General features: G+C 35.7%; 2 protein-coding genes across 5 annotated transcripts in view; one reads left to right on the forward strand and one right to left on the reverse strand.

The window, feature by feature from the left end:
• The window catches only part of Noa36 (zinc finger protein 330 homolog Noa36), a 40,758-nt gene extending 38,451 nt beyond the window's left edge, over positions 1 to 2,307 (reverse strand). Inside the window, exon 1 of one of the 2 annotated variants that reach the window (XM_081739153.1) lies at positions 2,172 to 2,307. The gene's annotated coding sequence lies outside the window, so the exon portion shown is untranslated. Of the gene's footprint in view, positions 1 to 2,167 lie in introns of both variants that reach the window. The other variant, XM_081739154.1, reaches the window with a different exon arrangement.
• Positions 2,308 to 2,759: 452 nt separating this feature from the next.
• The window catches only part of Graf (GTPase regulator associated with FAK), a 329,103-nt gene continuing 315,091 nt past the window's right edge, over positions 2,760 to 16,771 (forward strand). For 2 of the 3 annotated variants that reach the window (XM_081739155.1, XM_081739157.1), the window contains exon 1: positions 2,761 to 3,058. In XM_081739155.1, coding sequence (XP_081595281.1) covers positions 2,905 to 3,058 — 154 coding nt within the window. In that variant the 5' untranslated portion in view covers positions 2,761 to 2,904. Of the gene's footprint in view, positions 3,059 to 16,771 lie in introns of all 3 variants that reach the window. The other variant, XM_081739156.1, reaches the window with a different exon arrangement.

A 16,771-nucleotide genomic window follows, 5' to 3' on the forward strand; every position in this document is an offset into this window, starting at 1 on the left:
TACTCTGCAGCACAAAGGACATACTTTCCAAATTAATGAGAGAGAATTTTCTGAGAAATGACAAAATTTGGGTTCACTCGAGCAGACGCTTCCACCAAATAGACAATTTATAGGTAAAATGAAATGAAATCTTTAAGTTTTACGTATCACGGTTATACCGGTCAGACTAAACGAGATGAGAGACGATGTTGATGAGAAATGAATGAAAATGGTGGAATGAAGAAAGCGGGAGGAAACAACTCCAAGAAAACTCACGCACACGGTGTTTCTCCACCACGAAGTTCACTTGGCTCGAGCTGGGATCGAACCAAGGACCTCATGCACCAAAGGTGAACGCTCTACAACTGAGCCACCGCAGCCCCAATTTATAGGTAAAATACGATGTGAAACATTTTTCGTGAAGGAATGAGAGTGTGAGTATAATTAATTTACGTCAGTGAACAACATATTGAAATGAATTTTTAATCGTAGTGGAAGTATTGTATGTGTAATTATTTACTGTAACCTAACCTGAAAGTGTCAGAAATCTGTCAAAATTTGGTAAACAGTACAACCGTTTTGTAGGTATTGAATCATTACCAGTATTTTCGAAGCTCTAACTTAACCTTGAAAGGTAAGAAATCGGTCAAAATTTGGTAGAACCCACCTAAATGCTGTAACCAAACCTAAAAAATGTAAGACACTCTAAAAATTTTGTAAAACCGTCTGCTCGAGTAGTACCCAAAATTTTAACGTTTTTAAGCCTGAACATGTTTGACCTCTCTGCGGCACAATGGGCGAAATTAGAAGTAGTGAAAGAGGTGAAGTACAGTCAGCTTGTTATCCTTACGATACAGAAAATGTAATTAGCTACTTTCAGCCAGAAAAAATCGCAATATCAACCTTACAAATCCTTCTTTACACGCATACCCCATCGCTAATGCATTTCTTCCTATGGATTCCCCGCGTGGGCCCTCAATTTAAACCGGATTTGATCCAAAGCTATTTTGTAATGACCACCTATCATAGATGGGTGTTGGTGTAACTTTAGCGCACATTTTGGAAGATATACAGGTAAAATTCAATACTTTGGATGAAAACACATATCTACAAGGAACAAATTTCTGCAAGCGACAGAATTAGATACGAAGTAATACAGTTGTATTTTAGGTTCTCAAGATCACTACAACTGTTTTACGACGGATAAAAATAGTGAGTGCATATGCAAGATGACTCTATTAGATGCTATTTTTCACCGGTGGTATATTTGTGAAGAGTGTACAGAACCTGTATTTTATGCTTACAAGTTGAGCATTACTAGTATGAAGCCCTGACAAGTGCCATGAAAACTCGTATCATTGCCAAATCCACTTTTTTTCACTATTATTCTTATATCCACCAACGTTGGCGTATCTGCTCCCTTTGGACGCACCCAAATGACAACACGCGGGCCCACCAGTTTGGTGTTGCCTTGACTCGGTTAAATACCATTTGTGCTTTTTCGTGACCACCTAGCACAAGTTGTTCTTTGCACTGTAGTTTTAATGTCACACATACGGAAGCCGTATTTATACACAAATCGTAAAAGAATTGCAAATTTTCAACAATTATTACTGGTGGCTCCTTTGAATTTTATCTATGCCAATATTTTCATGCCCTACGGAAACTTCTTTGGGAAAAATACGAAACAAATTAGTGAAATAATTATAGTTTTTCAATTCTTTCTAGTGGTGTACCAAAAGTAAACCAGTATATATAGATTAATGGATACATTTCGCAGCTGCAGGCGGTTTTTGTCTTCCTTATGTTTCTGCAGCAGAACAGACTATGACCAAAATGTTCAGCGATACTGTCAACTGGTCTTGCTGAAATAATTATATTTTTTGAGTAGTTGTTTTTAATTCTGTTCCTTAAACTAACCTATACTAACTTCTAAAGGTATTTTTACATATTTTACAAAAATTCAAGCCGTTACACACTATTATTCTATTTATATTAACTGTACAAATACGTTTTTCCATTTAGTTTCCTTACGAACAAATTGCATGTGATCATGCTTATTTGTGTTTTATGGGCAACCCTTTTATAATCGCCACCATGATTTCTTCAAAAAGTTCCTTTGGTTTATCCTGTATACTTATTCAAGCCTATTTCTCTAATTAATAAAATATTATACTTAATCACATACGTACAGCTCAGGTCCCACACACCTCACCAGCCCGGCCTCGATAAATATAAACCAACATTGCCAGTTCCACCCAAATGCTCATTTTAAGGCACAAAGAAATAAAGAGATTTGTGTTAATTGCACCCACTTGTTTGTTGTTATTTAAGTTAGACGTGGAATTTAGTAGTATTTATTTCCTTCTGAACAAGAAAATTTAAATATAAATACGCCTTACTACACTAGAAAGTGAAAGGAAATCTAAGTTTTAATTACAAATACTCTTAACCATAGTAAAATGGTAAAATAAAATGGAAATTGTTTATTATGACCAAAATGTTTGGAAAATTTCAATCAGATAAGTGCGAAAGTGTAAGTGCCATTTTCGAACTATGTTACAGACAAAACCCAATTAGGTACTTCCATAGTCACTATTTATGAACTTCTCATAAACATTATCAATTAAATATGCTTGTAAAATTTGGTTCAACGTCTCGAACTTATTGCTCCAGTATGAAACAGAAATACAGTTGTTCTTTTATACTGTGATTATGGAGTTAGTGTTATTCTTGAACTGATTCTACCAACATTGATGTCATGTGGTTGATGTGTTATCGTGTAGTTGTGTCACTACTTGTTATGTTAGTAGTTGGGTGAAGTTGTAGGTGTGGACGAATGTTTACGTGTGAACTAGTGCAAGCAAAGAGGAAGTAAACACAAATGCTAACTTAGATTCGATCCTGAAGTGTTTTAATATCAGAATGGGTCTTTTACCCTTGGAGTTCACGGATTGTTTGACGGATAGTCCGTATTTTAGAGAAAATCTTCATGCTCATGAAAGAGAGCTCGAGAAAACAAGTCAACAGATAAAAGGCTTGATAAAGGAGGTGAAAGATTTGCTCAATGCTGCAAGAAGTAAGTTTATTTATTTATTTTTGTTAATTAAATATAATGTTTACTGTTCTTAAAATATAACGATAGATCATACAAAACGAGGAAGCGAATTGAAGCACTGACCAAATTATGTGCATGTTTACGAAGGTGGTTACAGGTTGCACTTCACATTATTTTTTAAATGGAAATATTCTTTGCATACTTGTAAGTAAAATTTAATGGTATATGAAAACACATTTTAAGAAAAGTCTATTAATTTAATTTTGTTTCCGTATAGATAAGTTGCAGTAAGTCACCGATTTTGTAAGTAATCCAACAGGTAGCTAGTCTGGGATTGTATCATTTGTTAGGTAATGGTAATAAATATTACCCTTGCACTTGGAGACAGTTGAATATTAGGTGAAGTGGGGGAGTTGAGGATGTCCCGTTAAAATTGTCATATAAGTATTTAGTGGATTTATTTTTGATTCGTTGTAATTTTGTTCTGCTTAAATTAGTTACAGGCAAAATTGGATATAAACAGTTCTAACATTTTAAAAAGAAAACAAAAATGATCAGCAATGAAAGATTGGAGCTGTTTTTTTAAGAAAGTAGGTTCGAGTTCTCATTCAGGATGATTAGTTGGTTGGTGTTTAGCATCCTTTTTCAGTACCGAGACTAAATGAAACTGGATCTCAGCGCAGTGGTTCCCAACCGGTGTGTCCTGTAGACCGCTGAGATATGTAGCGAAATTTTAGAATTTAAACAAACATCATGGAGCATTTAATAATTGAGATGAATTTGGAGACTTCCAGGTAGCATAAATGCTCAGTACTACATAATATAAACTCACTGCTTTATGGAAATCTGTTGTAGTGTGTTCGTCTCAACTTCTCGCATAAAAAGGATTTACCTTGAGTCAGCAATTTCGTACACAAATAAGTCTTCACTTGATTTAATCTCGGACGATACAATTTTTTTTTTCTTTCGATTTTCCCCTCGTCAAAATTGTACACATTTCTAACAGTCCCAGGTCGGTATGCAACCAGCATTACCTATTGGTTATGCGGGCTTCCATGACAACAGAAGATACATATCCGAAAATTGATTTTTTGGGAGGAAATTTTTAAAGGACACTTGTCTTTGTTTTCCTCCCTTTTTAGTTAAGTTCTGAATTAAGGCTGGAAACAAAAACTGCCTCTAAATTCAGACCCGGCAACGAAGGATGCTTACATCTAGTTATTAATAAATCGAGCAAGTGCATCGTGAACTGAGCGTTCACTAAAATGTGTCTCAGTCAAAATACCTTGGGAACCACTGGTTTAAGGTGTAATCCGAACCACTTTTTTTTTTTTTTTTTTTTTAAAAAGCTCTGGACCTAAAATCGAATGCAGGATCAGTTCAGTAAAGCTATTGACGCTAGCCACTGGACTAGCAATTAAGGTTCCTTCGGGATAGAGATGTGGGTCGGGTAAATACCCAGTGGGTAGGTAAATAAAAAATGGGTATTTACCCCTTTTGAATTTGCCTACCCCCAAAAATGGGTATTTTACGAAAGTTCAATTATTATGATGTTTTAAGAATTGTTAACCGTACCGGTGACGTTTTTCTGTATTTTGGGGTCTCTCGAGCGTGATGTCTCATTCATTCACTATAAATATACAAAATAATAACCAATTGTCCCCGTTCAGGTGCGGTGTGGGTTTGCAGGCAATTTTAACCATGGCGCACCAGCGGTACAATTTTGGACATTATATGTTATTCTAGGTTAAAGCGATATCTAAAACCTATTTTTTTAAATAATTTTTCTCGAAGAACTTCATAGGTAAAGAGATCAAAATATTGAGTCGAATGTTTTGAAAGGGGGAAATCGTAGGGATGAGTTGTTACATTTTTCAGACGAAGCCCTCGTGTATACCTATACGTACATCAAAGTTTGATCAAGTTGATCAAGCCAATCTTGAGAAATAATTCACACCACATTTTACGTCATCGTTCACGAACAAATCAGATGGAGAATCAGAATCAGAGTTGAAACTTGAGGGATTAATATTTCCTCGGGGTATCTACATTACCACAGACTTGTCGTCTCAAGATTGACCTGGGGCTATTTTACTATAGGTCTACTTATCCGTCTATGCCCTTTCTTCACCAAGGTATGAACGGCTTTTAAACTTGGATTAGTTTTACACCAAGACTTTAAAAAAAATCGTAGTATGACTTTAAGCCTTAGGTTGTCCAAACATAGAAATCGTACATAAACCCCCTGTGTTGAATGTTTGGGAGACAGCCCCAGTTTTAAATGTAAAGTCTGCAAAACACCATCAATTTTCAAGAACCCTATCAAGTTATTGTATATTTTCATTTGAGAACAAATGTTTTGAGAGTCCTTCAATCCAACAGTTTTTCCTGAAACGTGAATTTTTGAAATTTTAAAACTCTCAGAAATGTTTCACAGAAAACAATTCAGACATAAATAAAAGATAAACGAAAGCTGGATCATGTATCTAAAGCATTACATATCAGAGGCTATAACTAGTTGAATAAAGACAACCAATATTATCAAAATCTTTCCGAATAGAATATTATGGACTTCAAGTTAATCATGAAAAATGTGTGCCCTATGTCTACTAGTTTCGAACTTAAAAGGACATTTTAGAGTAGTTTTGTCATGAAAGGAGAAAATGAGTTCGATATATTTGATGTAGTCGCAATTACAGGTATTATGTGAAAATATGCTGAAGTAAAAAACATTACATCAATTTCCATCAAAGGTACAGGCTTTCCTTAACTTTTTATAGCTTCCTAGGATCAACGTTACTATTTAGGATTTTTGATAGAATCTTAATATTGACGTTTCTTAAAACAAATACCGACGTATAGAAGGGTAACGAAGTCTTACAGGAAGTGTTGAACGAAAGCCTTGCCAACGCGATCACATTAGTGGGTGTCCCCTGTCACTTCTTGGTCACTCTTTGTGGATTGAATTTTTTAAAGAAAATTCGTCCTTCGTATTCTCCCCATCAAGGTATCGCCTGGTTACAAGTTACTTGGATGCTCAGTACAGTGAAATGCAAGGGGAAGTTTAAATGAAGTTAGAGGAATTCTCCAAATCTACATTTACATTGTGACGGTTGGAGTAACTTGAGAAATGAATTTATCATTTATTTCGTCATTTCAAAGTCTGGACCTGTTTTTGTTGATTTCGCGTTGTCAAAAGATGCAAATTACTTGTCTGAAGAGATCATGAATGTTGTGTAAACGATAAAACCCTGAAAAAATTTTAGTAATTATAGGAGACAAAGCGTATAACATGAGAGTAGCTTTTATATTAGTAAAACAGAAGTATTGTAATATAGTATCTTTGGGTTGTCTTGCTCATCTCCATTTGTTTTGTTCTGACATCCTCGGATGTCCATCGGTAAAGACATTACTGGGAAGTGTAACTGATGTTGTTAATACAAACATAGACATCACTTGCAAGCAGTATTTACACAAATATCAAAGGAAAAAAGGATTACAATTTCGTTAATGTTGCTTGGAAAAACAAAATGAGGAAGCCATTTACACTGCCTCCAAAGTTTGCTTGTCAATAACACTAGGCTTCAGACGCTCGCTGTGAGTGAGGAATTGTCATTACCTTCAGAAATCAAGAGATTGAGAAAAATGGAGAAAGCAATTTCATCAAACGCGAACCTAAGGGAGAACTTAAATTTCGTGTCATTAATACCAGGAGCTGCTGTCAGAATACTTAATAATAGTGTATGGTTAGTTTGGTAACAACTGACTTCACTTTCTTTGGTCATCGCCATGTTCTGTCATAAATTTTATATTTTCATGTTGGTTTGATCCACTATCGAATTCTATACTGTGCAACTGATTGGACCCCTCAGGGGCACACTAAGGTAAGAACTTACGGGCTAGATGGACAATTATTTTCTGCCAAGGATAATAGAAGGAAATCTAGTGTAAGTAGAAAGAAAAAATAATGAAAAGTAGCTAGAAAATCCGTAGTGTGTTATTTAATAAATATCAAATTCATTCCTTAATTGCTAGAAAAAATGATTAATTTAGTGGTTATTTAGTGCTCCTGTTGCAGGTGATACAAATGACCATTATATTTTTCATTGACAACGATAAAATTCATTTATTGGTAATTGAAACATAAAATACCCACTAAAATACCCATTTTGGGTAAATACCCGGGTATTTACCCGCTGAAATAAATACCCAGGTATTTTACATCCCTACTTCGGGATGATCGGTCAATTGATTGAGATCCGGCGTTTCCTTAACGGGATGATCTACCTTTTCTTGGCACAAAAATTTTTATATTGGACCTTATGGGGAGAACATGGCTACCGAATTTCCTCAGTTTCTAAGGAACTAGGTATCTCTAATGGGAAAGAAAAAATTTGCAGCATTCTACAGAAGTTTATTAACGGGTTGAAATACTTAAATTGTATATTTGTCTGCTAGTTTAGCAGAAATAAATTATTAAAAAATAAATAAATTAGTTTCTTTTTATACAAATTATAATATGTCTAACTTTGGAACCAATTATGGTAGAAAGATCAACTTTTTTTTGTTTTATTCCTTGAGAAGAAACGACTCTAATAATTTTAATCACAACCATATCTGATACGCCGATTAAAAAATAGTATTTTAATATAAGTATTAAAGTCCACCTGTCAAGAAGTTTGACGAGGGTAAGTCACGCCCCACTCTAAGCTTGGCCGCGGAAAGGGCGGGGTTGGTAAAATGGAGGGGGAAGGAGGTGGATGTCTGAATGAAACAGGTTCTCGACCAGTTTCTGAGATTACCTGTCAGCTGCCAAATACTGTTAGCTTTATAGAGTTTGTCTCCCTCAATGGTACCATACTAAGAGACTAAAAGATGTGGTGTGGAGTATCCTCTTTTCCACGTTACCTCTGGAAGTTCATCAAGATGCATTCTAGAGTGCGCGGAAAGAACAGTATATATCAGAAAACGCTGTTATTTTGGGAATTTTTTTCCCTTCCGGACAAATATTATAGCATACAGTAGTGGCGAAGGAAAGGGGGGCAGAGGGGTGCCCCCACAGGATTCCGACAATGTAAAGTCCTGGCCCCCATATATAGGTGTCCGTAAAAAAATGTCCCCTAAGTTTTTTTAAAATAATGTCTTGGGAATATATTTCAAATTTGAGGTGTTTTCCTGGTAGCCGTCATTTTCCAATATGGCCGCCGCCCTACGTAAATCTCTCTCTCTCTCTCTCTCTCTCTCTCTCTCTCTCTCTATATATATATATATATATATATATATATATATATATATATATATATATATATATATATATATATATATATATATATATATAAAGAGAGAGATCGTGAACCAAGGCACTTAGAAAGATAATTTTGGTGTCAAACTATAGGTTTCTGAGGCCGATGAATTTAAATATGGCATTGTTTATTGCCACTTAGAAACCTTACAACCTTGCAACACTGTAGTCTAACGATTAACTGTACAAAGTTACAAATGCGTATATGCACGCATTACTCTAGGATGTAGCGTACTTCCTCAGGACTAAACGAAACCTACTTTTCTGGTAGCTTTCATCACGACAAGACATTTTACATGGTAACGTGAGAGAACATTTGTCTAAATCCAATATGGCAGCCAATATGATGGCTAATTACTAGCCAACCAAGTAATGGACTTATTCAAATGCCTGTCAGTCCTAATTGGCCTAGAGCCTAGAGAATGGGAGAAAGAGGCAGGATACGGTCTCATTGAAGAAGCGTCTCCTGAGGGGGCGAGGGAAATTTAAAATACTCCATTTTTTAATGAAAAACACGGTTTTGCTTCCTTGTCCGCAGACAACACTGCACACCAAATGCTCTATAAGACGTTCTCTAAATAGCCCTGTTAGATCCAACCTGTATTGTGTGTAAACCGTGCATTTTCATGAGGGAACAGCGGAGCAAAAGCCCTGTTTTTTGTGATATTTCTGGTTTCTCGTGCTTACTTCGCTAAGACTAAGCACTGTAAGCCAATCTCCAATTGTTCTATAGCAGTGTTAATTTCAGATCATTTCCTCCGGAGGCACCACGCACAGGGGGGAAAGCGACTAAAAGTTGCGTGCTCCACAGAAATTTCTGCGAAGATCTCAAGCACCCGAGGGTGAATTTCGTAGCTCTTGGGAGCATTTCCCCCCAGAATCACCACTGAAATCAACACTGTCCTAGGGAGTTGAAACAAGAAGCAGAATACGCAAAAAAGAACAAACTTTCAAAGCATTTAAAGTTTAGGCTCGTTGCGCTAAGCGCCTTCTTAGGACGAGTATATGGGAATTGAAAAATGAACGTTTTTATTTATTTATTTATTTATTTATTGAAAAACATGTTTGCCCTTTTTTGTCCCCAGACAACCATGCAGACGACACACACCAATTGTCTTATACAAAAATGTTGCCATGATAGCTCCTATGAGACCCATTTGGAACGGTGTCCATACTGTGCATTGTTATATGGGGACAAGGGAGCAAAGCACTGTTTTCTTTGACTTTTTCGTTTTCCGCGCTTATCCCGCTAACACTACGCACTGTCAGTTAGTCTCGATTTATCCTAAAGAGTTGAAACAAGAAGCAGGATACGCAGAAAAGAACATACTTTCAGAATGATGACGTCCTATGGGTGGGACCTACAGCTTAACGTAGGATCCGAACCACTTGTGTCTTCATCCCTGTTCCTACTTGCAAATGCCTGATTTATAGCATTTACGCTATTAGTAAGCGCTACTGAGGTCAATAAGAGTTGAATTAGATTTTTGCGAGGGGCGCATTGTTATAGCATGTTTTCTAACGCACAAAGGGATGTTCTGAATGGGGGCAGGTATGTGCAGGGGCGCCGGAACCGGGGGGCAAGGAGGGCAGTTGCCCCTCCTGAAATTTTCAAAGGGGGCAAGATACTCGTTTTGCCCCCTCACTTTGAGACTGTAAAAACATCACACAACACTGAATATATGAACTAAATTTTGCTTTTTATAGTAATGTGAAAAAAATTCTCTATTCCAGATTCATCTTTCTATTTGAAACAAGGGACCGGGCGCTTTTTCTGCCCCCATGTTAGACAAAAAGAGTTAGGAAAAAGAATTGAAAATTATCTTTATTTCCATTGGTGTACATTGTCAAAACTCCAATGACAATGTACACCAATTCTTTTGACAAATTTTTTTAAAATTGTTGTTTAAGTAATCGTAAGTCTGCAATATGAAACGAGTCGTCGAGCGAGATTTTAAAGTTTGAAAAATATAACAGTTTAAATGAGTAACAGAACATTTAGGGCCTAAATACATTTTCCATAAAGTTAAATTAATGTTCTCACAAACAATATGCAGAGTGCAGTAAGTTTTATAGTGTGGTGGAAAAATATATAACGTAGGATTAATAATTCAGAGCATATGAAAAATGCGAACTCTATTGTCGTTCCGTTCGTTTAATCCTTTCACTACCATTTTTTTCGGAGTGAGAAACATTAATATATGGCTATTTTAAGTTGTTTTCAAACATATAAATATATATAAAAAAACATTTTCCACCGTTTCGTTTTTCGATGTGGGAAGATCGGGACATTATGTATCCCTCTGATATTTTTACGTGGGACCTATATGTCCCAGTGGTATTGACATGAATGATCATCTTGTATTTTCAATTATGAAACGTATATTGTCAGAAAAAACAATTGGGTCGAATTTATGATTACAAATATTTTACATGTCGGCATCCTTTACCAAATTACAGTACATGCAACCACTGCTTTATCACAAGCACATTGTTCTTCACTTTCATCTGTTCTATTATCACTTTCATTGTTCACGTTCACTTCCACTACTGTCTTTTTGATAATGTTAATAAGAATTCTGTGAACCATTAGCAGGCTTCTCTTTACCAGTGGAACATCGATTCATAGCAATAAAATGTGGTAGATTACCAAGGGTCCTCTGAGAATGAATCTTGGGACACACATGTCCCAGTGGTAGTGAAAGGGTTAAGATATGAGTGCAGAAACAGAACATTTGTTTCAGCTCTCCTTTCAGACCAAGTTTGTAGACAAGCATAAGGAAGACAGTCACTGCTTATAACTAGTAGTGTTAGATATCTAGCTCGCAGTGGTCAAGCAATCAGTGGACATTTGCATAGTACGGGTAATTTGATGTCACTCCTGGATGAAAGAAAAATGGATGTGCCTGTTCTCAGCCAATGGATTAATCGACAGGATAACTGGCTTAGTGCTGATTGAAAGAATGAAATTTTAAAGATTATGGGGCATGCAATATAGAGAGACTTGGTAGCAGAAGTTAAAGAGTCTCCATTTTATCCAATCATAGCCGACTCCACGACTGATATTTCAAAGAAAGAACAGTTGTCTCTGTGTGCGCTGTATTGACTCTGATTCATCAAACCCAACAAAATATTAATGAAAATGATCACCCCACATGGCACAAAATCGGAAACAGAATTCACGATCAAAAATATTCCAACGAATGCAGAAAAACGCGAACAGTGTCATGATGGTGCAGCTATCATGTCAGAACGAGTGAATGGTGTGCAGAAGATAACTTCGACTCAACATCCGAAAGTTGTATACCTTCATTAAAATAATCATGCATTAGGTCTTCCATTGCAGGAAGTAGCACGAAAATGCGAATCTTTGTGTGACGTGCGGGCCATAGTGAAAGACGTTTGAAACATCAACCTGGATTCTGCAAAACGATAGACAACATACGCACGCCGACATTGTTCTTGAACCCTGTAAAACTATCAACGAAAGTAATCCTAAACATTTGCTGCCTGTTTGTCCTACTCACTGGTGTGTTAGGCGAGCGAGTAGGACAGATTTCAATCTACTACAAAAGAATTCAAATCACGTTGGGAAAGAACCATCAGTAATACAAGTGGTCCAAATGAAGATCAAAAGTAATTCTAAAAGGGTATTTGAAACGAATGAACAAATTCGGAATATTTTTTTCTGATAGTCAGTATACGCGCTTTTGTACCTTGCGGACAACTGGCGAAAGTGCTTCAAAATTCTGAAGCTTCTGCTTCTGGAGCTAAAAGAGCAGCAGCGATTCTATCTAGAGGACACTCTGAGAAACCTATGAATGGACAGTGCATTTGAAAACATCTATAAGGAAGCAAAGGAAAATGCAGACAGACTACTCTTAAAATTGCCCACTTCATTCAGATCAAACAACACCAATTAGGTTGGAGGAGACTGATAATCCTTCTATAGCACCTACCCTAGAACCTGTATCAGATCTTCCAAAAATGTACTTCGAAATCATTGACTATTTGTTAAATGAAGTGCAGCGTCGTTTCAATCAGCCAGGCCTCAAACAACTCATTAAACTCTAGAAGATACTATGTGAAGAAGCTATATGTGCTGATGGGCCTCTCTCAAGAGATTATTTGAAGCAGGAATTGGGAGTTCACTAGTCGGATTTTAACCTGGATAGATTATGAGCTCAGCACAGGCTGCTTCCACCTACTTTGATGATGACTGAGTCGCAGACGATCATCAGAATATTAAAAACTATTAAGTTAGTGCTGAAACCCAAACTGTTCGCAGCCTTCTCGACCAGGTTGTTCGTCTAGGGGCTTTCGTTCTCACTATGCCAGCTTCTTGAGCATTTGCGAAAGACAATTCAGCTATTTGCGTCATATTTGAGGACGTTCATGACGCAGGAAAGATTGGCTCATCTGCTGTTGGTGCGTATGTGTAGCGATCAGACTTAAACACCCTTGCAAGAGAATTCATATCAAAGACAAGCGAAAGAAAGGATACTATTGGTCAATTTTGAAAAGAAATAAATGTAGAATTACGTAAGTGAAAATATTATGCGTATTATAACCAATATTTAAATTACAAAATAGCACTTAAAATTCAATATAAACTTGAATTATTTCTTATTAATTGTGTCGTACTTTATTAGTGTGAAGTGAAGTAAATATAATGAAATTAGGAAGAGAGGTTAATGTAATAACAAACTGGATATACTGAAGTAAGTGTAGTAAAACACAAATAACTCTGGATAATTAGTGTAATTGAATTTTCTATATAAATTTTATGAAGTTTTTAGTGAAAATTCCATTTTTCCATTTCTGGTACGAAGTCAAGTAGGTAGAAAAAAATATATTTTCTTATTTTTTACTTAATTATGTAGCCTGTTTTATAATGTACTGTACAAGTTACTTTCTACTACAAAGTGCTACAAAGTTTGTAGTTCTAAATAGCAATTTCTAATATTACAGTGTACTGCAACACCAGAACTGGGTTTTTAATTTTTTAATTTCAATTTCCTCGTTTCCACGTGATTTAAGTAGCTTTAAGATTCTTTAATAGTGTCCGTGTGACCACGTCCAATGCAGTTAAAAATATGTACCAGTATATAAAATGGTAAAAATTGTACTTACAAACAGTCATTGTGAGCAGTACAATTTTTACAATTTTATATGTTTTTAATTCTGATTTCAGTGGGTGAAAATTTCTACATCAGACCAAAATCCAGCACAAAACTGACACGGGATTAATTAATCTAAAGATGTAAACTAAGATGCCTCTAATAGACGGAAATTTCACTCTCACGAAACTCTTTACATCTTCATTATATTATTATTATTATTATTATTATTATTATTATTATTATTATTATTATTATTATTAACCAACCAAATCAAATTATTGTTACATTATAAACATATATCCATATTATCTTACCTATGTTACATTCCCGTGTCTATTTTCAAGACAGCAGTTTGCCCCCCCAGCTGAAAAATACTTCCGACGCCACTGGCTGTGTGTATGTTTAGCCAATGGAGCCATTTGTATCTTCGTGGCTTTGCACTCTAACTCCAAATAATAATAATAATAATAATAATAATAATAATAATAATAATAATAATAATAATAATATTAATAATATTAATAATAATAATAAAAATAATAATAAAAATAATATAACTTTTGCCTCCTGAAAATAACCAGATGGTAAAGTTATGGTCGATACATTTTTGGAATTCGAAGGCATTTTAGAATGCTTGTCTATCATCTGGCTATCAGAAATAATTGATCACAATTTTCTCTACATATCTATAATTTTCTTACAGGGTAGAAACACCTCCTCGGAAGAGAGAGAGAGAAAAAAAGAGAGAGAAAGTGGCCGAACTTGGGCTATTGAACGTGAGGACAGGATGTTTACATTCGCATTGACACCTGCTGTGAAAACGGTCCCTTCATATCTCTCGGGACGAAAACAAAAGAAAAGGGTGGGCGCGGATGCCTTACCCTCGTCAAACTTCTTGACAGGTGGACTTTAATACTTATATTAAAATACTATTTTTTAATTGGCGTATCATATATGGTTGTGATTAAAACTATTAGAGTCGTTTCTTCTCAAGGAATAAAACAAAAAAAAGTTGATCTTTCTACCATAATTGGTTCCAAAGTTAGACATATTATAATTTGTATAAAAAGAAACTAATTTATTTTTTTAAATAATTTATTTCTGCTAAACTAGCAGACAAATATACAATTTAAGTATTTCAACCTGTTAATAAACTTCTGTAGAATGCTGTAAAATTTTTCTTTCCCATTAGAGATACCTAGTTCCTTAGAAACTGAGGAAATTCGGTAGCCATGTTCTCCCCATAAGGTCCAATATAAAAATTTTTGTGCCGAGAAAAGGTAGATCATCCCGTTAATGTGAAACGAAACTTCGCATACTCGTTCATATTAGGATACGTTGTTTTTTTATCGTTGTTTTTGTATTTAAAAAAAGGTCAGTACTAAGTTTTATTTAAGATTGACTTGTTGCTCACTTGAATTCATTTTTGAAAGAATCGAAAAAGAAGAATGTCTTACCGGCAGTATTGTTTGTTTTCTTTTCTTCAAAACAATCCACAAATCGAGTCTGAAATTAAAATGAATCATGTCTTTTCGTGTACAGTATCGCATGTAATTATTGAACTAGGGCACTAGCTTTAGAACGCTAAAGTACATACACCGTAGCAGCTGAAATCCCAGTTATGGAAGAAAACATGCCCTTTAGGCGGAAGAAGACTGATGGTTTTTAAAATAAATGAACTGATGGAATGAGAATATGAGCGAAAATGAGAGAACCCCAAGAAAACCGCGATATTCACTACAAACTCACATGTTCGATGATCGAACCAGGAACCTCTAGCACGAGAGATAAGTACTCGGCCACTGACCCACCGTATCACCTTTTGATTGAGTGGAATTCAAAGTACGCCTATAAGCATCCATACTACAGAAGATGAGATCAGTTATTTAAACTAGGTTCCTCACTTGTATTATTGTTATCCAGGACAGATATCCCTTTCAAGGGCCGGATCCGCCATCATGCTCAATTAACTATTTGTCCACAAAGTAAAATGGAATTAAGTTTCTGTTTAGCCTCCCAAGCTTATCCTTTCAGGCGACAGAAGGCTGATGATTGATAAAAGTGAATGATTTGAGATTCCAGTTCCAAGCTTTTCTGTGTTTCCATGCTGGGATTTGAACCAGGGACTATGTGGACCAAAGTCACATGCGCAGGCCGCTAGACCAGTGGGAAGGGCTTCGGCTGCGAAGTAAAACCAGTGGTGCTATTCAGCCGGTTCGCTAGAACCAGTTATTAAAATATTTTGAGTTCGCAGAACCGTTTGTTATGCCCAGCATAAACACACACACACACACGCACGTGTGAGATACCAAGAATGAGAACTAGGATCATATGAGTGAAATGGTGAGGCTTATGTATGTTTCAAGCAGCATTATTTATATTTGAAATACCATTATCAACAACTGTCAATCCATTGCTGGATGAAGGTCTTTCCAATACTTTTTGATAACAATCTATCTTGGACAACTTGTTTCCATCATATTCGCAGTGCTACATAATTTCGTCATACCACTTTGTATTTGGATGCTGTGTGAGAGTCGCTAGTAGTCACTTGTCGAGGCCTATTCAGTTAAAAAACAATGCTCATGTCTACCTTGAAGAAATGCTTACTTAAGATTTCTTTCCTAAGAGATTTCTATTCATCTACTACCTCTCTTATATGAGAGGTAGAGAGAGAGAGTGAGAGAACCAGTAGTTAAAAGTTAGAATAGCACCACTGAGTAAAACATATTGTTAAATTGTAGAACAATAAAGTGTATTATAGTGCGAATAACCCCTATAGGGTTACTTTTTATTCTTTTTTATCGGAGATATTACTTAACAAATCATACCTATATTTCGTTCTTTTACCCTTTTTTTAAAATATAGTATGTCAAGAGTATGCCTTCATTGTATACTTCAAAAACTTCCCAGAGCAGTTCGAGGAATAGAATGTATATTTGATCTTATTCCTCTGTTGCAGCCTGTAGTTATAAATGTGCTTGCTACCTAAGTTTGAGTATTGAATTAACATAGTTTGGCATTTACACTGTGAAACGAAACTCGAATTATTAGTATTATGATTATTTAAGTTGAATGTTCAACGTTTATGCTTCGAGGCTATCGGACATGATGATGATTATGATGGAATAAAGATGTGGAATAAACTCGGAGAAAACTCATGCATACGATGTTTATCACAAAACCACTGGACAGTACAATATATCCGATCACCCGTAGTCCTTAATCTATAGCGCTAGGGAGTCAGTAATTCACGATATTAGTCATATCTTGAGTTAAAACAGATTAAATTAAACACTTGATAACCTA

Source organism: Thermobia domestica, chromosome 14, assembly GCF_964235325.1.
Source record: "Thermobia domestica chromosome 14, izTheDome1.hap1.1, whole genome shotgun sequence".
Classification (NCBI taxonomy): Eukaryota; Metazoa; Arthropoda; class Insecta; order Zygentoma; family Lepismatidae; genus Thermobia; species Thermobia domestica.